Genomic DNA, 24853 nt, shown 5'->3' with positions numbered 1-24853 from the left:
AGTGCATGAAGCCAAGTTACTTCTAATTTGAAAATAAACATTGTTTTATTCTTTCCGGTGGCCATGATCATTTAATATTTGTATCTCAGAGAAAAATGTAAATGTTAAAGTTAAATGATCATTTCAAAGACAGGCTTCAAGCAGTAGGTGAGAATGGCAGCAGACACTTTCAGGTCCCTCTTCGATAGGTAGACGTCGCTCAAGGCTCAGGTCCATGTTTGATAGGTAGATGTCGCTCAAGGCTCAGGTCCCTGTTTGATAGGTAGATGTCGCTCGCTCAAGGCTCAGGTCCCTGTTTGAGGTTCGCCAGGCTCAGGTCCCTCAGAGAGTGAGGGCGCTCAAGGCTCAGGTCCCTGTTTGATAGGTAGGCTCAAGGCTCAGGTCCCTGTTTGATGGGTACTCAAGGCTCTGGTCCCTGTTTGATAGGTGGCGAGGAGGTCCCTGTTTGATAGGTAGGCTCAAGGCTCAGGTCCCTGTTTGATAGGTAGACGTCACTCAAGGCTCAGGTCCCTGTTTGATAGGTAGATGTCGCTCAAGGCTCAGGTCCCTGTTTGATAGGTAGATGTCACTCAAGGCTCAGGTCCCTGTTCGATAGGTAGACGTCACTCAAGGCTCTGGTCCCTTTTTGCAAGTTCTTCAAAAAACAATTAAAAAGCACATTTGAAGTAATAATATGGTAAAAGACCTTTGAAGAAAATGTTTTTGTTTAAAAATGACCAGAAACCCAAGTCCCCGTTAGCCTGGTAAACATGTATGTATGTGTGTGTTCAGCTCAGTGAAGTTGTCCATGTACTTTTGTCTACTTCCTGTTTATTGACATGATGTCCTTTGTTCACACACACACTCCTCTCACTCCCTCCCTCCACACGGCGGCGTCTCGTCCGTCTTTGTCCAGGTGAGGAGCAAACACCACCTCTAACCTCCGGAGGGCGCTGCTCTGGTCGCCCTGGGCGACCATGCCCTGGAGCCGCAGCATCATCAGCCGGACCATCAGCTGATTGGCCCACGCCAAACCCAGAGCAGGTGACACCTGTGACATCACAGGACTGAGGATGGAGAGGAAAACAAATGTGAGGAGGAGAGCAAGGAAGCAAGGAACTGAAGCAAGGACCAGAGAGGAAAGAAGGAAGGACCAGACAGGAAGGAAGGAAAGGACGGAAGTAAGGACCTGAGAGGAAAGAAGGAAGGGACTGAGAAAGGGAGGAACTGAAGAGTGAGAGGAGGATGTAAAGAAAAGGAGGGAGACAGGGTGAGGAAGGAAGAGGGGGAGCAGAGTGAAGGATGTACTTGCATACTTGGGAAGTACCACTGGAGTACATACTCGCCAAGTACACACGAGTACACACGAGTATGCATATTAAGATGTGAGGTTTACCTCAGTCTGTCTGAAGAGTTAAAAACATCTGTGACCTGAAAACACACACATGATCAACAATAATCAATAATACACATTATTGATCTTCAACAGATGAACACACACACACACACACACACACACACACACCTGGTTGATGCACAGCACAGGTGTGTTGAACTCATCGCTCAGTTGTTGCAGCGTGGCAGCGAGGGCGAGCAGCTGTTTGTTCCTCTGCAGCCAATCATCAGCCTGAAACTCCGCCCTGAACAGAGCCGCCACCGAGTCTACGACCACGAGTCGGACCAGACCGCGAGCCAACAGCAGGGGGACACGGCGAGACAGACACACACTCAGAGAGTCCTGAGAGAGACAGACGGTTCAGAGATGCATGAACACACGTGTGTGTGACCACCAGAGGGCAGCGATGACAACAAACCAGGTCGGCGGCGTGCTCGATGTAGATGTGGTCAGTGAAGCGAAGGCTGCTGATCAGCGAGGGAGGGACGTCTGTGCGGAGGCAGGGCTGTTCTGTGATCAGCTGACGTAGACGTCTCATGGGAAACGTGTCCTCAGTACAGATGTAAACGGCTCCTGTTAAACACACTCACAGTGACTCCTCCTCTCTGTGCTGTCTGCAAGCCACACCTCCTTCAAACATTCAGCAACTCAACTTGGCTACGCCCACAATAAAAGTGATCTCACCCCAAATGTAGAGTTGTCACGATACCAAAATGAGTAACCACGATACTATACCAGACAAAGTATCACGGTTCTGGGTATTATCGCGATACTGCAGCCTTTTTTAATTATTATTTTTATGAACTGCAATGTATTTGTACAAGTTATAAATACCTATTAATTACTTATAATGTTGTTTGGTGCATGATAAACATATAATATATATATACATTACATATAAAATGTAACATGTAAATAATAATGTAAATAATCATTCAGTTTCCTTTGCACATTTATGTTTAACATATAAATAATCAACCTGTCTTTTAAAAATTCTATTTGACAATAATGCTTCTTCTCCAACATAATAAACAAGAGACAACAAAATACAATAAACAGGAAGTGATTCTCTGTGAAAACTCTATTTTGATGCATTTTCTATGTGTTTATACTTTGACATCCTTTAACTCTTCATTCCTCAGCCTGTACACGGAGCATATAGCCCAATATTAGCCAATACTAACCTGATATTCGACATATAAATGTGTGTGAGACACTGCAGGTGTTTTATGAGGTTGGATGTGTAGCTTGGACAGTGAACGGCCTTTACCGTCTGTGCCTTGTTTAAAGCCAAAATAGTTCCAAATGTGACTTTTGGAGTTTGGTTCTTTGAGCAAAGTTAGCGGTACCACTGACGACTCGCCGCTCGGGCCCGGTGCTTCTGCCATGGTGAGTGTGTTGTCTCGTGTTTGTGACCGTTAGCAGTGCACTAGTCTGAGCGACACAGAACTTTAGCTTGTCGTTTGTTTTGAAGCGGAGCTGTCTTCATGGAGAAACACACACCAACAGCCAATCAGCTAACAGACGGGCGGACCCAGCGTGCAGAAACAGCCTATCATATCCCCGGACGTCACCAGTAACAGGCAAACAGCCAATCGTTTAGCTGCTGTGTAGTTCAGTTGCAGTAGTTGTCATGTGGCTTTTTTTTTTTTTACAAGGGAGGAGCATGCAGTGAGAAGCCGAGAGGCTATGTAGCGGAAACTGGCACCAGTAGTGTAGTAATCCACGGTAGTACCGTTGTGTAGAATTTCTAGTATAGTAGGAACCGTTATGAATTGGCACCGCGTGGTACCGTGGGTATCGTGCAACTCTACCCAAATGTGATGTGACTTTATTTTTATTCATGCAATGAGATTAGATATTAATTATAAACATGTGATCAAACACGCAGAACAATACTAATCCCGCAAAATGTAAATATTTATATTTAGTAAGAAGAAGAAGTATGGGACACGGTTACTGAACTATAACACCTGTACACACGCCTGTACACGAAGACCACATGTTGGTTGCTTAGTAACAGAAAAGACTTTGGACACATGAAGAAACCAATGTAAGTGTGATGCATTAAAAGAACAGCCAGGGGGCAGCGTTGTAAGAGGAAGTGACTGACCTGAGTTCAGTCCTCCGTGCTGGGTGGGAAACTGTACAGACAGACAGAGCTGCAGAGCCAGCTGAGTCTTTCCTGCTCCACTCTCTCCAGACAGCTCAGTGACGCCCCCCACAGGCAGACCCCCTCTTAGCAGCTCGTCTAGTACAGGACAGCCCACAGCGAGTCTGAGGCCCGACGCCAACCCACCACACTCGCCGCGATGGAGGAGCAAAGCTGAACGAGCAACAACACACCGGTTAACCCTAACTGCCATCACACCATTACATCCAATCAGAACACACTAACCTGGGACTGGTGGGCGTCGTCTACAGCTGGCAGCGGCAGCAGCAGTCAGCTGCTGGACGTCAGCGCGGGACAAACCTGTGAATCTCTGCAGGTCCAAGACAGAAACACCAAAAACCTCGCTGACAGACGAAAACCTAGCTGCAGAGAGATCAAATGCTACATGCACCTGGACCAATACATTGTTTAAATATTGTGATTTTTGAGTGTGAGTAATCTTTCAGATGATGTCATCATCTGACCTCTGACCTCTCCTCACAGCTGCTGTGATCCTTGGCTCCAGCTCCAGGTCATCCAACTTCATGTCCACACTGAAAACATGTCCACAGTGTCCCCTGCTGTAAATGCACCAAATGACAAGATTAAGTGACTGTGTGAGCACAATTTAGTCACTTAAAAACACTTGTGTAATAAAGTCTACGTCACGTTTGCGTCTTTATCTAACTGTTAGACTTTTCCAACGGGAAACTGAAGTTTGTAAACCACTCACTCTCCCAAACCAAACCCCATAGAGAAAATCAGTGATTTTAACATCACAGCACAGAGGAGTTGTTGATGCACTGCGGACTCCATCACTAAGTTCTAATGTCTTATTTTTTTAATTCGGCTTTTGAAATATTTCATTAAGACACAAACTTACGACATGAGGCAGCAGTAGACCAGCAGCTCCTGTGTCGCCGCCAGCTAAAATCACTGATTTTCTCTGTGAACTTTGATGCGGGAAAGCAAACTCGCTGATCTCCACCAGCTAACGCGCCTCAGTAAGACACGTCATCAATGTGCGACGGGAGGAACCATTTCCAAGGATAAGGGGGAGAATGGAGCCGGTTCGCGCCTGACATCAGAGCGTGTGACGTAGCTAAAGACAAACGTCACGGTTCGATCACGTGTCATTAAATACAAAAAAAGAAAGTTTTTCTTCACATGTCGAGCGTTTACTATTATTTTCGTCATCGATCTACAACACCCCCCCCATGATTGCTGGGGCTCATGACGTCACTGTGAAGCGCCGCAGAAAGAAAATAAGAAGCGACGATCAAGGCCGTTAAATGATCAATGACCGCGGTTTAATCGATCGATTATCCGATCATATCAGTTTGTAACGTCCTTTAGTCTAAAGATGAACATACTATAGGAGGAAAACCCCGATGACGTCATCAACTACCGCGTGAGCATCGAAACGACAGAAACTCACTCTATTGTTCATTTTTGAGTGAGTTCCACTCTATTATTATCACTAATACCGTAGTATTATCACTAATACTATATTATTATTATTACTTCTACTGTATTATCACTTCTACTGTATTATTATCACTAATACTATATTATTATTACTTCTACTGTATTATTATCACTAATACTGTATTATTAGTATTCTACTGTATTATTATCACTAATACTGTATTATTATCACTAATATTGTAGTATTATTACTTCTACTGTATTTTCACTTCTACTGTAATATTATCACTAATACTGTATTATCACTAATACTGTAGTATTATTACTTCTACTGCATTATTCTACTGTATTATTACTTCTACTGTATTATTATCACTATTACTGTATTATCACTAATACTGTATTACTTCTACTGTATTATTATTTCACTTCTCCTGTTCTCTAGTTTTTTTCTTTGTCTTCTATTCACAATTTTTTCTAGCTTTGGTTATTGCTGCAACTAAACAATCATCGATATTTTAATTGTGTTAACTGTTGTGTCACGTGACCCAGACAGGTCGCGACCTCCGTTCACACCATGAGCTCCAGGACGTGTCACACCTGTGGCGGCACAGACATCGATGTGGACCAGGCACGAGGTAGTGCCGTGTGCACCAGCTGTGGATCAGTTCTGGAGGATAACATCATCGTTTCTGAGGTCCAGTTCGTGGAGGGAAGTGGGGGTGTGTCCTCAGCAGTGGGACAGTTCGTGTCTGCTGATGGTGAGAAACACGTCACACAGCTCCAACCAACGGCACACAAATAATGATTAAGAAATGATTGGAGACAAAGTGAAAGCAATTTAACCTTTTATTGAATGTGTGTGAGGTCTTTCTTCATCAGCTGTGGTCACCTGAAAACAAACAAAAACAAGCTTTGTTAAGGTCATAGTCGGACTAAGACAGACAATAGTCTGGGTTTACATGTGGAGGACTCTGCCTCCCTAGGTGGCGCTGTATCCCTCTATAAACTACTTTGTATTGAATCAGATGATACAAATTAGATGGACGCGTCTCTCGGTTGCCGTTAGTGACATTCACTCATTGACCTGAACGTGATCAGATCACTACCTGAAACCTTTGCAGTGTTGTGTGTGGAAGTTGTTCGTACCTCTAACGATGCCTTGGTGAACACTAGATCCATATAGACTCTCACAGTTCGACCTACTGTGGATTTTGAGGTCTAAACCTGGACTACCGGGACCATCAAAACCAGTAAACCCATCTGGTCCTGCAGTGGGATTTTGGTCCTTGTCACTGTGATCAGTTGGTTCATGTTCTCCGACTTGGACCAGAGTCTTGGACGTTGTCTGTGGTGTGATGCCGAGGACCGACATCTTGCTCGTTTCTCCTCTGGTGACTGGGCTCTGAAAGGTCTGCTGTCTGGATTGGTCTTGAGTTTGGAATCTTCCAGAGAGACCAGGACCAGGTCGGACTCTGACATGAGACACACCTGAATAGAAAACAGTTTACACTTCTATTATTATTGCCATAATTGTTCAAATACAGGTTCTGTATGTAACATACCTTCATCCAAACAAAGACCAAAAATAGTTGCAAAATGTTACGAAAACAAAACTTCGACAGATGGGCTGGGATTGGTTTAACTTATCTCCAGTCCTGATGATCCTGAACCAAACAATCAATCACAGTTTTACTACAATGATTGTAACATTTTGCATTAAACTCCTAAAATGTGCGTAAAACACACAGAAATCACTTTGCTCCACACATGGAAAAGTTAGTGAAATCAAATGTTCAACATTTCTCTAGGACTGCATGTTGGTGAGTGAGGAAACATTTTCCTGTCACTAAAGTGGAATAGTAACAATATTTTACTGAATGGAAAGTCTTTTGGACTTTTGTTGTGATACGAACTCGCATCATGTGTCATTACATATCATTTAGCAGACGCTTTTATCCAAAGCGACTTACAATGGAATTGAGTACAATCAGCCAGGGGTGGAGTCGAACTTGTGACCATGGCGTCTTTCGCACACAGGGTACCGGTCTTAACCACTGAGCCACTCTACCCCCTGTGTCGTCTCCTGGTTCAGGTTAGAGAATCTAGATGGATAAGAAGGTGGTTCTTGTGCTCACCTGCAAGCAGAAACACTTTTCTTTGAGCTGAAACAGATTCTGGTCCTCCACGGTTTCCTGTGTACGCCCCTGCTTGGACCTGGTCTCTTGTTTTCCCTTTCTGGACAAGTACCTGGTTCTGGTGTCGTACCTGCTGGATCACTGCAGATGGAGGCACTTTGACTCCGACTGGTCTGTGGTCTTGTCCCAGGTTTGAACCTCTATGGCCTTGAAGCTCTTGGGGGGTCTGGTGGTTACCATGACTGCAGACTTGTGTCAGGACAAGGCCAGACTGTGGCGGATCAGAGATTTGTCCAACAGGAGGTTGAGGTTTCAAATGACGCCCAGAACCCACAAGTTTGCTCAGAGGTTTGATTCTCATGTTGCGGACATTGGACACGAATGTCTCAGTGTTCCGTCTGTCGATGGACCCGATCCGTTCCGGGTCGTGGTTGACCCAGTGGGTTGCTGTAGAAGTTGGTTGGTTGTTGACAGCATCAGATGAAGGTTTGAGTTGCAAACTGAACGAAAGGTTATCCTGAAGACTCTGCAAGTACTGGTTAAGCTTGAGGCTATTGGACAGGGCCCATGTGGGACCATCATGTCCTGGATGTTCCTCAGTCACTACCCCGGAGTCAGAGCTAAGTGTTTTGATATTGGACAGCTGGATGCTGCTGTCCGGTACCTGGTCATATGTGGGGAAACGATGTGAGGAGACACTTTGGTCCTTTTCATGAGACGTAAGTTGACCAGGGTGAGAGGACACCTGCTGAGGGACAGTTTGAAATGTTTGGAGGTCTGGGAGAGCGGATGATACTTCAGTGGAGTGGATAGACCCAGGTTTGGGTTGAGGCACAGCGCCACCTGCTGCAGGGCTTTGGCTTGGATTTCCAGAAATCTGATGTATACACTTTTGCCCGGGGACTTGACTTGCTGAATCTGCAGAAGAAAAAAGTTTGCCGTTACACACACACACACACACGCGCACACACGCGCACACACGCGCACGCACCAAGGCTCCCAAAAACCTGGATTGAACCAAACCCAGGAGCCCCTGCTCTGAAGTTCCTGTCCACAGAAAGTCTGCTGACTGCACTTAGTGGGTAGAAGCACCTCAGTGTCAACCTGTTCAACACAAACAGTCACAATATTTGCTTACATTGGCACATGGTTGTGTTCCAACAGGAAGGGCGGGGCCACAAGATTAGGTTCTTACTTAAACTGAGATTCTCTTGAGATGAAATGATGTCCATCTGGAATCAGCTGTCTGTCATGGATGATCTCATTCTCATAAACCACAGAGGACTCCCCAACCTAGGAAAGGTTAGAGTCACACAGACCAACATCTCAGGTCAGGGCTATACCTGAAGTGTCCTCTAAGAATCCTTTAACAATGGACATAAACAGACTGTTGGACTGTTTGGTAGGAGTAGGTGTCAAAGTGTGACTAATTACACTAAAAAAAAAAAAAATAGTACAGCTCTCAAACCCGGAAGTGTTCTGGCTCCGTCGTTTTTACCCAGCATGCATCGGGTGGTGACTTGGGAAAGGGTTAGGATGTATGTATGTATACACACACACACACACATAATATATCTATTTTCCACATGGGACTATATATCTTAATACATTAAATAAATGAAGTCATATATTTAAAATGTGAAAATAACAGTATATCTGCATTTTTAAAGTATTTTACATGTTCATTTATCAACACTGTAGGTGGTGTAACGCTGCCCCCCACAGGTCAAATTCTCAGCACAGTGTTCCTGCACCAGAACTTTGATTCCTACCATGGCTCTTGTTCCACAGGAGTTCACGTTGAACTCAAAAAGAACTCTGGATCCATCGGCCTGTTTTGGTCCACAGGTGCGGTCCAGAAGACTGGTTCTGTCAGGCCTCACTGTGGGCCAGGTGAATGTTGGACTGGTCACCACAGTCATGGTTCCGTCTGTAGAACAGACTGAAATCACAGACCACTCATTTATTCATCTTTGTGTACTGAGACATCAAAACAACCCAAAAGAAGTGGGTTGTGGGTGGGTGTACACACACACACCAAAAGAACTGGGTCATGTGACAGAGAGTGGATGATGGACCTTGTGTTATCTTTTCATTGACTTTATTCCATCACTAAATCACAGTTAGCTTAGCATTAGCTAAACTACAAACCCATCCCATTATAAACCTTCACGTCGTCACTGTTGGTCGCACGTTCGCTCAGTGTAGTTAGCCACCATGTCGTCACTGTTAGTCACACGTTCGCTCAGTGTAGTTTCCGCGTCATCTGCCATGTCGTCGCTACCTCACCACACGTCGCAGTGTAGTTAGCCATCACGTGTCAACGTTAAGCTCAGTGTGGTTAGCCATCACGTCGTCTGTTGGTGGCTCAGTGTAGTTAGCCATCCGCGTCACTGTTGGTCACAGTTAGCCATCACGTCGCATTCGCCAGTATACTTAGCCATCACGCCGTCACTGTTGGTCACAGTGTAGTTAGCCACCATGTCGTCACTGTTAGTCACGTTCGCCAGTGTAGTTAGCCATCACGCGTCGTCACTGTTGGTCTCAGTATACTTAGCCATCATCACAGCTCAGTATAGTTAGCCACCATGTCGCCACCGCAGTAGTTAGCCATCACCGCGCCAGTAGTTAGCATCCGTCGTCACTGTTGGTCACGCACGCTCAGTGTAGTTAGCCATCACGTCGTCACTGTTGGTCACTGCGTTAAGCCAGTGTAGTTAGCCATCACTGTTGGTCAGTTGCTCAGTGTAGAACTGTTAGTCGCCAGTATACTTAGCCATCACGCCAGTATAGTTAGCATCAGTGGTCACCGCACGCATCCGCGCGTCACTGTTGGTCACGTCGCTCAGTGTAGTTAGCCATCACGTCGTCACACATTCGCTCAGTATACTTAGCCATCACGTCGTCACTGTTGGTCGCACGTACGCTCAGTGTAGTTAGCCATCACGTTGTCACTGTTAGTCACACGTTCACTCAGTGTAGTTACCCATCATGTCCTCAGTTTTGAAGAGGCAGCGTTTCGAGACGGACGTCTGGACCTCCAGAGTAGTGGTGTCTCTCAGGACAAGTTGAAATGTTCCATAAAAGTTGGACAGGTTGATGTCCTGACAAAGAAGACAAGCATTTAAAACAAAAAACATCATGAAAGACAAGAATCTTAAATCTTAGAATGACCAGATGGAGGCGACAAGGACTCACTGCTGTCATGTACTTACTTCGTACGTGTATCCGACAGAGAACACCGGGACCTCCAGGGAGGTTCTGTGGCTGTCATTGTGGAGGCGGTACCTTCTCTGAGCCACCAGCTGTGATGTCAGAGGTTCATGGTCGACGCCCACCTCCCACAGACTCATGGCTCGAGGCGGATGATTGACGTTAAAGGTGATTCCTCTGTTTGAACACTGAGCCGTTACCTGAGGAGGAACTTCAGAGGAGCGACAGGAGGAGGAGCTTCAGAGGAACTTCAGGAGTGACAGGAGGAGGGGCTTCAGAGGAACGACAGGAGGAGGAGCTTCAGAGGAGCGACAGGAGGAGGAGCTTTAGAGGAGCAACAGGGTTAGGGTAGAACCACGTACATGTGTTGGAAACACGTGTGCTGACGGACGTGTGGTGGTGATACGAGCTTCTCTGTGGTACGATGGTTAAAGTGAAGTTCAGATCTGCAGAATACTGGACTACACCGCCTCCCAAGTACTGAAGGAGAAACACAACAACACTGAGCATCAACAAAGACACACAACACTGAGCATCAACAAAGACACACACCAACACTGAGCATCAACAAAGACACACAAACAAGCAGCATGTCCTCACCGTGGAGTGGACGGCAGCGTCCTCAAAGGGCAGCTGGAGCTCGTAGGCTCGACTGCCATTAGTGTGAAGGACAGGTGTGATGATGATGCGCTCTGCGTCCTCTAGCATCAGCTGCTTCCTGTTGATCCACACTTCCTGTAAAATGACATCGGCAGGAACGTTACCCAAGTAGACACTGAACAACTGGAAATGAGCGTCTGTCTCTGCAGGAAGACAAAGAAGAACAAGGACACCATCGTTTACATGTTTTTATTTTTGACTTCCTGCAAAGGTCAGAGGTCAGACATACGTACGGTGCAGAGTGAACAGCGGCCGACAGAGTGGAGGCGTCTCCAGCACTCGCAGCAGTCGGTGTCTTGTGTCAGTGCTGCTGCCGTCTTCGTAGCGCAGAGAGAAGACGTGTTCGTACAACATGGAGATGGTGTACAGCTCGTGATACGTGTCGTTCACCACCAAACTCTGCACAACCAAACATCTTTTACATTCTAAACCAAATTTCTTTAAGCTTATTTTTTAAGTTACAATTATTTTGGTGAGGATAATTGTGACATGAAAGATTTGACCTTTCTATGACCTCCTTCTGCTCCAAAAGGAACCATGATCTGAACCACACTCCCTCGCTGGACCAGACTAATCCCTCTGGTGGTGGCGTTGACTTCTTCCAGCAGCACACCCTCCACTCCCACACTGAACATCTGACTTTCAAACGTCGCCACCTCCTCAACCAGAGGGGTCATGACCCGAGGAATGTCCCACTGCAGCCAAGAACCATCAAAAGAACCTGAATCTGAACATCCACCCACACACACACACACACACACACACACACACACACAGAGACTGTGAGCAGCTCGATGAACCTGTGGACAGAAGACTCGTCACAGCAGGGAACCTACTACGAGTGCATGCCATGGACATGTCAATCATCACCACCACCAGCCGTTTCCTGAAGATCAGAGAAACCTGGACGACCTCCACAGGGATGCCGTCCACCTGACGACAGATGGGAAGAACACCTCAGCCCATTATAGGAAACAGCAACAAGACATTTTAGGGAAACAGGTCATTGGGGCCAGGGTTAGGTCGAAGGTCATCAGGAGAAAGGAAAGAATCACAATGTTATCAATACTCTTCGTGTTCTGACAGTGAACACGTCATTTAACACTTGTGTCACTTAATAGTTGAGTTAACATCAACATGTGTTAAACATTAGCCTCAGGTTTAGCAAAGGGAAGCTAACATGAACCTGAAGAGTGAAACATCAGGTGTTAGTGTCGACTCACCATCATGACGTTAGCATGCTGCTGTTTGTACCGCGAGCGCAGCACCACCCTGTGGTCAGTGGTGGTCAGGCTGTAACCCCGCGTCTGTGCCTCACTGATGGACATGGAGGACATCTGTCCATGTCTTTGCAGGAACAACAGCTGCCAGGTGGGCGTGGCCATCTTCTGAGCCTAAAGTCCGATCAGACATATCCAGTTACAATGAATCCGTCTCCAGCTGATGGTTCTGATGGTTCTGATACCTGAGAGAAAGCTGCTGGCCACATGTGGTCACCTCCTCCCTGCTGACCTTCACATGAGGACTGTCTGTTCACGTTCACCTGGGTCACATGACACACGAGCCGTCTTTAAACTCGAAGGCTGTGGGTTCCATTCCCGAGTCTAAATGCTTACGTGTCCTTGGGCAAAGACACTGAACCCCACGTTGCTTGTGTGAATAGGTGTAAAAGTGTGAGTGAATGTCAAAGTGTAAAACAGCTTTGAGTGTCGATGATTACTGTGATAATCATGAATGTGGCTCACCCACACACAGTCCTAGTGATTTATTTCAATGTGCCACACACCTCCATGTAGTGGTCCTCACAGGTGACCTCTCTGTGCGTCCATGACGAAGCGGAACACTCCACAGACACTGCTTGCTCCACCCATTTACTGCCGTCATCGCTCACCATCACATTAAATCTGAACGTGAAAACTTCATCGTTCTGAAGGAAAAAAAGACGAGTTGATCACACTGGCTGAGGAGGCCCTGCCCTTGGCCCTGCCCTTGGCCCTGCCCTTGGCCCTGCCCTTGGCCCTGCCCTTGGCCCTGCCCTTGGCCCTGCCCTTGGCCCTGCCCTTGGCCCACCTCACCTGGTTGTGAGTGAAGCAGGAATAATACGAAGCCCTGAAGGTGGTGACATCCTCCACCTCCAGCGCACTGACGGTGTAACCACACTGCGAGGCCAGCTGATCGTTGATGACGTGGACGCCATTTCCATCTACGTCACAACATCCGAGGGTCAAAGGTCACATTCAACCTGTACATTTGTGATCAACTCAAAGAACTCACCTACAGCTTGGAAGCGCGGCGTCTGTGGAGACACGACGTGGATCCACAGGTACCGGTCTCTACACTGGGACTGGACGCTAGTCTCCACCAATCCTGAGAGGTTTGACAACAGGTCAAAGTTCAGCAGGAAGTGACATCAACTGCAAAGAATAAACAAGCAATTTACCTTCAGTTGTTGATCGTGTGACCAAGAAGAAGAGAAGTCTGAAAGAAAAGAAAAAACAGTCATAACCTCGTCTCCTCTGTCTGTGGTGTCTCCTGTCTGTGGTGTCTCCGTGGTCTGCTACATCAGCATGATAACCAATCAGTGGACACTGTCTGTCAGTCTGAGGTCTGTGTGTGTGTGTGTGTGTGTGTGTGTGTGTGTGTGTGTGTGTGTGCGTGCGTGCGTGCGTGCGTGCCCGCCCAGGTATTATTAATGTTGTGGGGACCTAAACCTGTTTACACAGTCACATTATGGGGACTTGTCTTCCTTGTGGGGACAAAAAAAATTACTACATTTTAAGGTAAAGATATGTTTGAAGGTTAGGATTAGGATTAGGATTATGGTGGAACGAGCTCCCCATCGACATCTGGACAGCAGAAAGCCTTCACATCTTCTGCTGCCGACTAAAAACACATTTCTTTCGACTCTACCTTCGACTAAGACGACGACGACAAAAAAAAAGAAAGGAGAGAAAAAAAGCAAAACAAAAAAAAGCACTTACTTCTAGCTCGTGTGTACTCAAATGTTTAAATCTGTCTGCTAAATTATATGTAATATAATATAATATAATATAATATAATGATTAGGCCAGTAGCAATTGTGGTTAAGGTTAGAGTAAGTCTCCAGGAAATGAATGGAAGTCAATGCAATGTCCCCTCAAGTCATGAATGTGTGTGTCTGTGTGTGTGTGTGTCTGAACACAAACTCACGTGAGAAACAAAGCTGCAGTTTTCATGGCCGTCGTCTCTCTGTGAGGAAAGGTGTGGCTCTGCAGCCAGGTGACCTTATCACATGATCACTCAGCCACCAGCTGATGCTGATGAACCTGATGAGAGGTGGAGCCTGTGAACACATGACATCAGTGAAATGAAATGATTGGACAGATGGACTCACCTGTCCCTCTTCTCCTTAAGGTCCAGTTAAAGCTCCTCAACTGGGTTCTGGTTTCCACACCAGTGTTGGTAAAGAGTCCAGAGCTCAGACCCTACAGAGCGGTGAGTACCTTCATCATCATCATCATCATCATCATCATTGTCATCTTCTTCATCACAGCTGTGTGTGTGTGTGTGCACAGGGAAGCGTCAGATCCAGCAGCTGGGCAGTCAGCTGCAGCTGAACCAGCACTGTTTGGACACGGCCTTTAACTTCTTTAAGATGGTGGTCAGTAAACACCTGACCAGAGGACGGAAGATGGAGCATGTGATCGCCGCGTGTCTGTACCTGGTGTGTCGCACTGAGGGGACGCCACGTATCCAAGCAACAGCTGTGACATTTGTGTTGTGTGTGTGTGTGTGTGCGTGTTGAAAATGACTGTCAGACTCTTCCTGACCTGTGTGACAGACATGCTGCTGGACCTGAGTGACCTCCTGCAGGTATGACGACCTCTGACCTCTGGCCTTCGGTCAGCTGCTCTCCGTGGAGCTTGTGTTGTTAAACTGTTTCCTGTTTGTTGTTAAACTGCTTCCTGTTTGTTGTTAAACTGCTTCCTGTTTGCAGGTGAACGTTTACATCCTGGGAAAAACCTTCCTGCTGCTGGCTCGTGAACTCTGCATCAATGCGCCCGCCATCGGTGAGAACGTCACCTGACACATCAACTGACCACGCCCACATACAGCACAAACACTATTCATTCAGGATTTATTAGTGTCTGACTCCACCTACCATTACACTCAGGATTTATTGGTGTCTGACTCCGCCCACCATTACACTCAGGATTTATTAGTGTCTGACTCCACCCACCATTACACTCACGATTTATTAGTGTCTCAAATAAGAAGACGAGCAGCTTCGACAGTAACTTTTGATGTTCATCACAGTTTAATGTGTCCATCGTGTCCCTGTCCAACAGGGACATAAAAGGCAGCTGCACAAAGTACAAACAAACAACACACTTTATTTTCGGGGTTTCCCTTGAGTCAATCAGCTTCCAGCTCAGAACAACAGTTCATGAGTGTGTTTACAGATCAAGTTTCAGTCCGTTCAGCAGTAGAATACAAGTTCTGGGATCTGTCCCCCCTGCACACCGGTCCCGTTGGTACTGTCCGAGGAACACTGGAACTGGAAGGTCACTTTCCCACACTGCACCTCAGTCATCCCCTCCTGTCCAAAGTAACTCAGCTCGTTTCCATCCAGGACGGCGCTGACAGTGTAGAAGGTGTCCTGTTCCACCTGGACCGGGTGTTCGAACCACACGGGGAAAGTTCCACTCGACCCGTCGGACAGGAACTTAGTGACGTTCTGGGCCAGAGTGGTTCCCTGCCTCTTCAGTTCAATCTTCACACTGTACTCTGCTTTCCCACTGCTCGACCCGTACAGACCGAGTCCAGCAATGAAGATCCTCCTGTCCACTGCAAACTGGATGCTGTCACAGCGCCCCCTGTAGCGCCACTGGTTACTGCGGTAGGCTGAGGACTGAAAGCGGTGGCACCTCTGTGGAGCCAAACCCATCCGCTTTACCAGAGGAAAATCCAGTCTTGGTTTTTTGGTTGCGGTGTACCACAGGAAAATATCACGAGTCTCCTTCAGCGTTAGAACGTCCGACTGCGCCGCTCCGTCTGCAAACTCCTGCAGGGTCATGGTCGGGATCCGGACCAGGTACAAAGCCTTACCCAGCACCGCGCGCTGGTTCTCTGGGGTCACCGGCAGACCCTGCCGGTGACACTCAGCAGCCGCCCAGCTCAGCACCGCCTGGAAAACGACAACCTCTCGTACGTTGAGCGTTTCTCTCTGAAGGACAATCTCCAGGGTCGGCTGGTCAATCTCGCAGAAACCGTCTGAATGCAGAGCGAGCTCCGCTTGGGCGTCGATCACCTCCCAGCAGCGCTGCGTCAGCTCCGGCTCCTCAAACAGCCGGCTCTGAGACAGCAGGACGCAGGCGTTCTTTGCCTCCAGGCTGGTCTCGAGAAAGGTCACGCACGCCTTCGCCAGAGCAGGAACGATGTACTTCTTGGCAGCGTAGAGTGTCGTGAGCACCGTGTCGGCCTCCAGCTCGATCTCATCACTGTACATGTACCTGAACCAGAGCGCAGAGGAAGAGATTCAACAACACAATCATCACAACTCACACGTTTAAATACTCAAATACTTGTTTGTTTTTATGGAGCAAAGAAACCAGAAAATGAATCAAAAGTCAACCTCAAAAACTCAAACTGAGGAATCAATGATGAAAATTCAATGTTCTCTGTTCAGCTTCAGAGTTAACAATCATTTCTGGAGGAACATTAGAAAACCTGTTAGACATGAATGTTTGTCAATGTTTCATCAATCGGATCGATTCAAAGATGGATTCAAAGAGTAACACGTGTAACATCATCATCACCTTTATATTAGTTAGAATAAAACCTAGTTATTCATGCTTTTCACACGTTCACTCTGTTTTTCATGGCTCTGTGTGTCTGTGACCCTGACGTGGATTTGAACACGCAACCTTCTGATGTGGAGTCAGACGCTCTACAGCAGCACCACAGAGGCTTAAAGATCGCCCTGTTATTAGTCCCCCTCCCTCTGGTCTGGACTCACTTTAACAGGATGAGGAAAGCCGTTGGTTCCACGTCGGGTATCTGGATGTCGGATTGTCCCTCGGCCAGATCTCCATAAAACATGGCTCCAAACACTGAGCTGCCCACTGCCAGGACGTACTGCAACCAAGACCAGAACCACAGGCAGTCAGACAGGAAGTAGAACTCTTGTACGAGTCAGACAGGAAGTAGACCTCCCGTACCTTATGAGCTGGGACTCTCTGAGCTCCTCCTGGAGGACCAACAAGGAAGTGAACGTCGGCCATGTGGTTGTTGTTGAACATCAAAGCGTTCCTGCAGAAAAACACACAAACAAACATCAGACACCAATCCCAGTGTGTGAGTGTTTACTCACCCTCTGCATGTTCCTGGACTGTGGGAGAACACACACACACACACACACAGATGTGGACTGACTCCATCATAACTCACCTCTCTCGGAGGGTGGGCGGGGCCGCCTGCCACCTGTCTCCGTCATCAGTGGCGTTGATGGCGTGGAGCTGCTCGGTGTCTCGCTCACACGGGTTCTCAGACTCCGGCTCCGGTTGGTTCTGCTGAATGAAACTTTTCTTCACCTCCACCTCGTCACTGTGAGGGAGGCTGGTGGACAACAGTTCAGCTGCCATCTTCAATAGCAACCAGTGACGTCACATGCGCAGCATAACGAGGACTTCCTGTCAGAGAAATGTGGGAAAAAAATCATGTGAAAAAATACACATCGCTAATCCCATAGATTTACATGTAATCTGATGAAGATTGAACCGTAGCGTGGAGGCGGATCATGTGACCCGGTTCATTTCACGCTCCGCCTGTTCCACCTGCAGCGCTCGTACCAGAGCAGTCAGCGGGCACGAGCGCCTCTGATGTGATCGATAATCAGCGGTGATCGATAATGACGTATTAATCCGCCGCTGTCGTGTGTCGCGAGTGAAAAGCAGCTGCAGCCGCTGTTTCTCCGTCCGCCATCTTAGATCCTGCTCATCCTCCTGCTCCTGCTCCGCCAGGTGGCGACAGAGCGCGGGAAACTGTCGCGCTGGTTATGACGTCGTTCAGGTTTGCAACAGGTTGAGCTGAATAACAAACAATAAACACATAGAATTGAAGTGAAATAAACTTATAAAGACAATGTTGAAGCTTTTTATAATGATTTAGAGAAGATCATCTGCTCCTGATCTTCTCACTTTATGAACTTTATGTTTATTATTTAAACTAATGTTCTTTCTCTCACACACACACACACACACACACAGACCCATGTCTCTACATCCCTCGCTTCGCTCACATGTTGGACTTTGGCACAAAGACTCATGACGTGTCGATGACAGCGCTGCGTCTCGTTCAGAGGATGAAGAGAGACTGGATGCACACAGGACGCCGGCCGTCAGGTCTCTGTGGAGCAGGTACATCACCATGGCAACAATCAGTCAGACTTTATCAACGTCACTTGTCCATCCACACATACTGAATTCATAATGTGTGTGTGTGTGTGTGTCAGCTCTCCTTGTCGCAGCACGGATGCATACGTTTCGCCGAACAGTGAAGGACGTGATCAGTGTGGTGAAAGTCTGTCAGACGACTCTGAGGAAGAGGTGAGAAGACCTCTACAGTAAATCACTACAGTAGTTCACAGTAGATCTCTACAGCAGATCACTACGGTAGATCACAGTAGATCACAACAGTAGATCACTACAGTTGATCACAGTAGATCTCTACAGTAGATCACAGTAGATCTCTACAGTAGTTCACAGTAGATCTCTACAGTAGTTCACAGTAGATCACTACAGTTGATCACAGTAGATCTCTACAGTAGATCAGTAGGATCTCTACAGTAGTTCACAGTAGATCACTACAGTTGATCACAGTAGATCATAGTAGATCTCTACAGTAGATCACAGTAGATCTCTACATCAGATCACTACAGTAGATCCCAGTAGATCTCTACAGTAGATCACTACAGTAGATCACAGTAGATCTCTACAGTAGATCACCGTAGATCACTACAGTTGATCACAGTAGATCTCTACAGCAGATCACTATAGATCACAGTAGATCTCTACAGTAGACCACTACAGTAGATCACAGTAGATCTCTACAGTAGACCACTACAGTAGATCACAGTAGATCACAGTAGATCTCTACAGTAGATCACCGTAGATCACTACAGTTGATCACAGTAGATTTCTACAGTTGATCACAGTAGATTTCTACAGCAGATCACTACAGTAGTTCACAGTAGATCACTACAGTTGATCACAGTAGATCTCTACAGCAGATCACTATAGTAGATCACAGTAGATCTCTACAGTAGACCACTACAGTAGATCACAGTAGATCTCTACAGTAGACCACTACAGTAGATCACAGTAGATCACTACAGTAGATATCTACAGTAGATATCTACAGTAGATCACTACAGTAGATGATGTTGCTCCGCCCCTGCAGGTTAACAGAGTTTGAGGAGACACCCACCAGTCAGCTAACCATCGATGAATTTATGCGAGTGGATCTGGAGCAGGAATGTGACCCGCCTTCCTTCACTGCAGGACAACACAAGACCAAGATGCAACAGGTTCCGCCTCCGTCTCTGATTGGCTGCTGCACATGAATGCTTAACTAATGATCAATGATCAACAACTGTTATCTTCTCCTGCAGCTGGAGAATGAACTAACCAGGAAGCTTGACGAGGTTGAAGGTCAGTTACCAAGACCATCAAGTCACATGACCTTTGACCTTTAACCTCAAATCTATCTCAGACATTTAAGGACACTTAGAAGGACACAAGGGGACACAGTGAGTTTTTTAGGACACTTGGAAGGACATGAGGGGACACGGTGAGTTTTTTTAGGACACTTAGAAGGACACTTGGAAGGACATGAGGGGACACGGAGTTTTGTAGGACACTTAGAAGGACATGAGGGGACACGGTGAGTGATTCAAGACTTTTTCTTTTTGTTGTTGTCCTCTCAGGAGAAATCAGCTGCTACAAAAACGAGATTGAGACCGAGCTGGAGAAGAGCCGACCCAAACTGAGAGGAATCTACGCCGCCTATGCCAGAGAGATCGGTGAGTCCACCTGAGACCACCTGTGTGTGTCCATCTCTGCAAACACAAGATTTGATGGTGTGTTTCTTTTGCGGCTAACAGACCCTGAGGACACGGAGGTTTTGTCATCAGCGTCTGATCTGGAGGAGGCAGAGTCTGAAGAGGCGGAGCTCCAGGCTGCCACCCAGCACCTGACCCAGGACTTCCTGTGTCAGGTGATGGAGGAGGAGGTGGGACAGGACAGGAAGACGGATGGCGTCCGACAGAAAATGGGGCCAGAGGAAGAGGGGGGAGGAGCTTTACGTCAGGTCGCCCCTCTGGCCACGATTCTGGGTAAATTGACAACCACCGCCCCCTTTGACCTCCAGCAGACCTTCGACCCCTCACCTGAGGGTAAGACCAGAGCATGATGACATCACGGTCATACGTCATGGTACAGGTGGTCACATGACAAGGTGTTTTTTGTGCAGATGATGAGACAGAGCATGGCGTTCTAGACCTGGATGGTATCGACGATCAGGAGATTGAGAAGGTCAGTGCAGAAGCTTCGACCACAACGTGACCAAGAAGTCCACTTCCTGCTGTTTTATTGTGAAAGGGTGTGTAGAGGAAATGATGTGTGACACTGTGTTGCAGTACATCCTGAACGACAGGGAGGTTCAGGTGAAGACGGAGCTTTGGATGAAACAGAACGCAGAGTACCTGCAGGAGCAGAGAGGTCAGACTCTTCATCATCGTCATCATCCAAATTCAATACTTAGTATGAGTAGTACTCGGATAGTTCAGGTTTAGCTCTGATCTGTGTCTTTTTTGTGACCATAATATCTCACTAACAGATATTACATTACATGTCATTTAGCAGACGTTTTATCCAAAGCGACTTACAAGGGAATTGAGTACAACCTGCCAGGGGTGGAGTTGAACTTGCGACCATGAAGTCTTTGCACACAGGGTCTTAACCACATGCGGTCTTAACCACTGAGCCACTCCACCCCACAGACCACAATATCTCACTGACAGACCATAATAGACATTTGAACTTAACTGATTTAAATGTTTGTAGAAAAAGACGAGAGGATCAGGAAAGAGAAAGAACAGGGGACGTATAAAGAAAAGGTAAGACTGGTCATGTGACTGCTGCACTGCAACCGTGGTCATGTGACCACTTTAATAACGTTAATACGTTAATAACAACAAAATAACCTCCGTGTGTGTGTGTCTGTGTGTGTAGAAGAAGAAGAAGAGTAAGAAGGGTGAGCAGGTGGAGGCGTTGACGGCCGGTGAAGCGATTGAAAAGATGTTGGAAAAGAAGAAAATCTCTAGAAAGATCAACTACGATGTTCTCAGAGATCTGAACAGCAGAGGGGGGGGCAGCAGCCCCGCCCACCCCCCCAACACCAACACAGATGTACAGCAAAAACTGAGCCGCCGCCGCCAGCGGAGGTCATCAGGGGTTAACTACGAGCTTGCTGCTAATGCTAGCATTATGGGGAAGAGGTAGGTGATCAATAACTAACTGATCGTCATCTATTAACTGTGATTATTGATCAATAACTAACTGATCGTCATCTATTAACTGTGATTATTGATCAGGTTTAACATGAATGTTTGTCTCAGGTTCCATCGTCTCATTTCAACAACAACAACAACAACAAAGAAGAAGAAGAGGGTGGAGTCTCAGGTGAGGAAGGACACCTGTCTCACCTGTCACACCTGTCTCATCTGTCTTATCTGTCTCACCTGTCACACTGGTCTTATCTGTCTTAAGTCTCACACCTGTCTTATCTGTCTCAACTGTCACACCTGTCTTATCTGTCTTACTTGTCACACCTGTCTTATCCGTCTTACCTGTCACACCTGTCTTATCTGTCTTAACTTTCACACCTGTCTCACCTGTCTTACCTGTCTTAGTTGTCACACCTGGCTCACCTGTCACAGATAGTGACAGGTGAGAGTCACACACACTAACCTATTGACTTTCTCCTGTCAGGTACAAAACCCCGTCACCATGACGACAACAACAACAACAACAACAACAACAAAGGCTGTAGCAGAAACATCACATGACCCTGAACCACACCCCACCTCCTCCACAGCTGTGCCGCCCACTGTGGAGGAGGAGGAGGAGGAGGAGGTGGAGGAGGAAGAGTGTGTCAGTGCTCTGCAGCTGGTTGGAGGTCAGTGCTCTTATTGTGAAAATACATCAGGAATTGATTGATTTGTTGATTTGTTGATTGATTGATTGATTGATTGATTTGTTGACTTACAGATTACGGCTGTGAGGAGGAGGAAGTCTTCTAGTTCCATGTTGACCTTTGACCTGATCACTTTCAGATTGATCAATAATCAAACATCACTGCACTGATTTTCATGTTTTTGTTGTCACTGATTTAAAAAATGTTTTTATTTTAACAACATTCCATCCCAGTTTATTAAAGATGTTTTTAAATGTGATTATGATTCTGTTTCCATGGTTACACACACACACACACTGACACATACACACGTACACGCATACACACGCACACACAGACAGCACACTGACACACGCATACACATACACACACACTATTATACACACGCATAATGCATACACACACACACACAGACAGCACACTCGACACACGCATACACACACTCGACATACACATCGCATACGCACATGCACACATCAATAATAGTAGCACACACACACCGACATACACACGCATACATCATATTACGACACGCATAATGACACACACACACACACACATTACTAACATTATGCACATAATTAACGCATACACACACATTCGCACATACACACGCATAATGCTATACACAATACAGACAGTACACTGGACACACGCATACACACATTACTCGACACATACACACGTACACCTATACACACACACTACACATGCACACATACACGCATACACACACACTTACACACACACGCAGATACACAATGGATTATACATTATCGCATAATGAAAGATATTGGCCACACACACACAGACAGTACACTGACATATTAATAATAATACTGACACATACACACGCATAACGATACACACACACTCATATTACGCACACGTACACGCATACACAATAATACTCGACACATGCAATAATGCATACACAATACTCGACACATACACACGCATAACACACACACACACAGACAGCACAATTACTGACACACGCATACACACACACCGACACATACACACGCACACGCATACACACGCGACACACACAGACAGCACACTGACACATGCACACACATACACACACACTGACATACACACGCACACTCCATACACACACACACACAGCAGCAATAATTCGACACACGATACACACACACTGACACACATACACACTGACACACACACGCATACGCATACACACACAGACAGACACACTGACACATGCGCATACACACACACTCGACACATACATAATGCGATTACCGCACACACTAACACATGCACACATACGCATACACACACACTGACACATACACACGTATACAACGCATACACACACAGACAGCACACTGCACACACACGATACACACACACTCGACACATACACATCGCATAATGCATACACAATACACATACATGCACACACACGCATAATACATGCACATGCACAATGCATACATTAATAATACCGACATACATTACGCATGATACACACACACACACATACAGCAATAATTGCATACACACACACACTGACACATACACACGTATAATGCGCATACACACACACACACCTTGCATTACACACGTACATACACACACACACACACACACACGCATACACAATAATCATCGACACATACTAATAATGCATGCATCATCAATAGACAGTACACTATCACATGCAATGCATGCATCATTCGACATACACACGCACAATAATGACACACAGACACACTCGACACATGCACACGCATACGACACACACACGACATACACACGCACATGCATACACACACAGACAGCAACACACACTGACACACGCATACACAACTCGACATACACACGCATACGCAACATAATAATACAGACACACACAGACAACACTGACACACACGTGATACACACACACTGACACATACACACGCACTCACATACATACACACACACTGACACACGCATACGCATGTCATCACACACAACACATGTACACGCATATCACACACGACACATACACACGCGTACATACGCATACACACACACACATGTCATCATCATCATTCACATACACATCGCACGCATACACACACACACACAGACAGCACACCGACACATGCACACGCGCCCATACACACACACTGACACAGACAGCACACTGACACATGCACACGCATACACACACACTGACACATACACACGCAGACGCATACACACACACAATATAGCACACTGACACATGCACACGCATACACACCGACACTACACACACGCGACACACAGACAGCATGCACATGCACACTATACACACACTGACACATACACAATGCATACACGCATACACACACACACACAGACAGCACACTGACACACGCGCATACAATAATATTACTCGACACATACACACGCACATATACAATAGACACATACCATACACAATAATACTATTACATACACACGCTAATAAAAAGGCCAATAATAACAGACAGCAATAACCGACACACCAATACACCGACACATGCGCATACACACACTGACACATACACACCTAATAACACACAGACACACACTGACACACATGACACGCATACACATACACACACAGACACACTACACATGCGACACGATACACAATATAATAACACGCAT

General features: G+C 46.5%; 4 protein-coding genes across 9 annotated transcripts; 1 reads left to right on the top strand and 3 right to left on the bottom strand.

The window, feature by feature from the left end:
- Window positions 1–606: 606 nt before the first annotated feature.
- Window positions 607–5664, bottom strand: xrcc3 (X-ray repair complementing defective repair in Chinese hamster cells 3). 2 transcript variants are annotated; one of them, XM_044048817.1, is made up of 8 exons: window positions 5556–5664; window positions 4013–4108; window positions 3774–3907; window positions 3489–3701; window positions 1794–1948; window positions 1505–1717; window positions 1376–1410; window positions 607–1046 (listed from the first exon to the last, which is right to left on the bottom strand). In XM_044048817.1, the coding sequence occupies exons 2-8, from the start codon at window positions 4072–4074 to the stop codon at window positions 833–835; spliced, it is 1026 nt and encodes a 341-aa protein (XP_043904752.1). In that variant the 5' UTR covers window positions 4075–4108; window positions 5556–5664; the 3' UTR covers window positions 607–832. The 2 variants fall into 2 exon arrangements, with proteins under 2 accessions (XP_043904752.1, XP_043904753.1); XM_044048818.1 differs by having other exon boundaries at window positions 3774–3911; window positions 4020–4108; window positions 5556–5662.
- Window positions 4755–22422, top strand: LOC122783874 (transcription factor IIIB 90 kDa subunit-like). Of its 2 annotated transcripts, XM_044048807.1 has the most exons (19): window positions 4755–4983; window positions 5508–5716; window positions 14360–14440; window positions 14521–14694; window positions 14787–14818; window positions 14943–15015; window positions 18214–18363; window positions 18459–18552; window positions 19406–19532; window positions 19617–19656; window positions 19932–20027; window positions 20109–20399; window positions 20477–20538; window positions 20643–20724; window positions 21070–21122; window positions 21238–21503; window positions 21624–21687; window positions 21997–22183; window positions 22276–22422. In XM_044048807.1, exons 2-19 carry the CDS (start codon window positions 5533–5535, stop codon window positions 22305–22307), a joined length of 2088 nt encoding a protein of 695 aa, XP_043904742.1. In that variant the 5' UTR covers window positions 4755–4983; window positions 5508–5532; the 3' UTR covers window positions 22308–22422. The 2 variants fall into 2 exon arrangements, with proteins under 2 accessions (XP_043904742.1, XP_043904743.1); XM_044048808.1 differs by lacking the exons at window positions 4755–4983; window positions 5508–5716 and adding an exon at window positions 14214–14281.
- LOC122783871 lies at window positions 5787–14207 on the bottom strand. Of its 4 annotated transcripts, XM_044048803.1 has the most exons (20): window positions 14156–14207; window positions 13407–13444; window positions 13241–13333; window positions 13042–13169; window positions 12753–12893; window positions 12432–12509; window positions 12190–12360; window positions 11803–11899; window positions 11470–11693; window positions 11200–11365; window positions 10907–11109; window positions 10669–10786; window positions 10309–10517; window positions 10080–10197; window positions 8866–9035; window positions 8289–8386; window positions 8085–8197; window positions 7094–8011; window positions 6105–6446; window positions 5787–5847 (listed from the first exon to the last, which is right to left on the bottom strand). In XM_044048803.1, the coding sequence occupies exons 1-20, from the start codon at window positions 14179–14181 to the stop codon at window positions 5834–5836; spliced, it is 3465 nt and encodes a 1154-aa protein (XP_043904738.1). In that variant the 5' UTR covers window positions 14182–14207; the 3' UTR covers window positions 5787–5833. The 4 variants fall into 4 exon arrangements, with proteins under 4 accessions (XP_043904738.1, XP_043904736.1, XP_043904737.1 ...); XM_044048801.1 differs by having other exon boundaries at window positions 5787–6446; XM_044048802.1 differs by having other exon boundaries at window positions 5787–6446; window positions 8866–9023.
- On the bottom strand, window positions 15241–18313 carry LOC122783876 (BTB/POZ domain-containing protein 6-B-like). Its single transcript, XM_044048815.1, has 6 exons — window positions 18246–18313; window positions 17797–18033; window positions 17396–17637; window positions 17167–17257; window positions 16965–17083; window positions 15241–16458 (listed from the first exon to the last, which is right to left on the bottom strand). The coding sequence occupies exons 3-6, from the start codon at window positions 17587–17589 to the stop codon at window positions 15426–15428; spliced, it is 1437 nt and encodes a 478-aa protein (XP_043904750.1). The 5' UTR covers window positions 17590–17637; window positions 17797–18033; window positions 18246–18313; the 3' UTR covers window positions 15241–15425.
- Window positions 22423–24853: the final 2431 nt, after the last annotated feature.

The sequence above is a fragment of the Solea senegalensis genome, linkage group LG17, assembly GCF_019176455.1.
Source record: "Solea senegalensis isolate Sse05_10M linkage group LG17, IFAPA_SoseM_1, whole genome shotgun sequence".
In the NCBI taxonomy this organism is placed as follows: Eukaryota; Metazoa; Chordata; class Actinopteri; order Pleuronectiformes; family Soleidae; genus Solea; species Solea senegalensis.
Note: the sequence above shows the minus strand (reverse complement) of the source record. Positions and strands in the feature narration are given on the sequence as shown.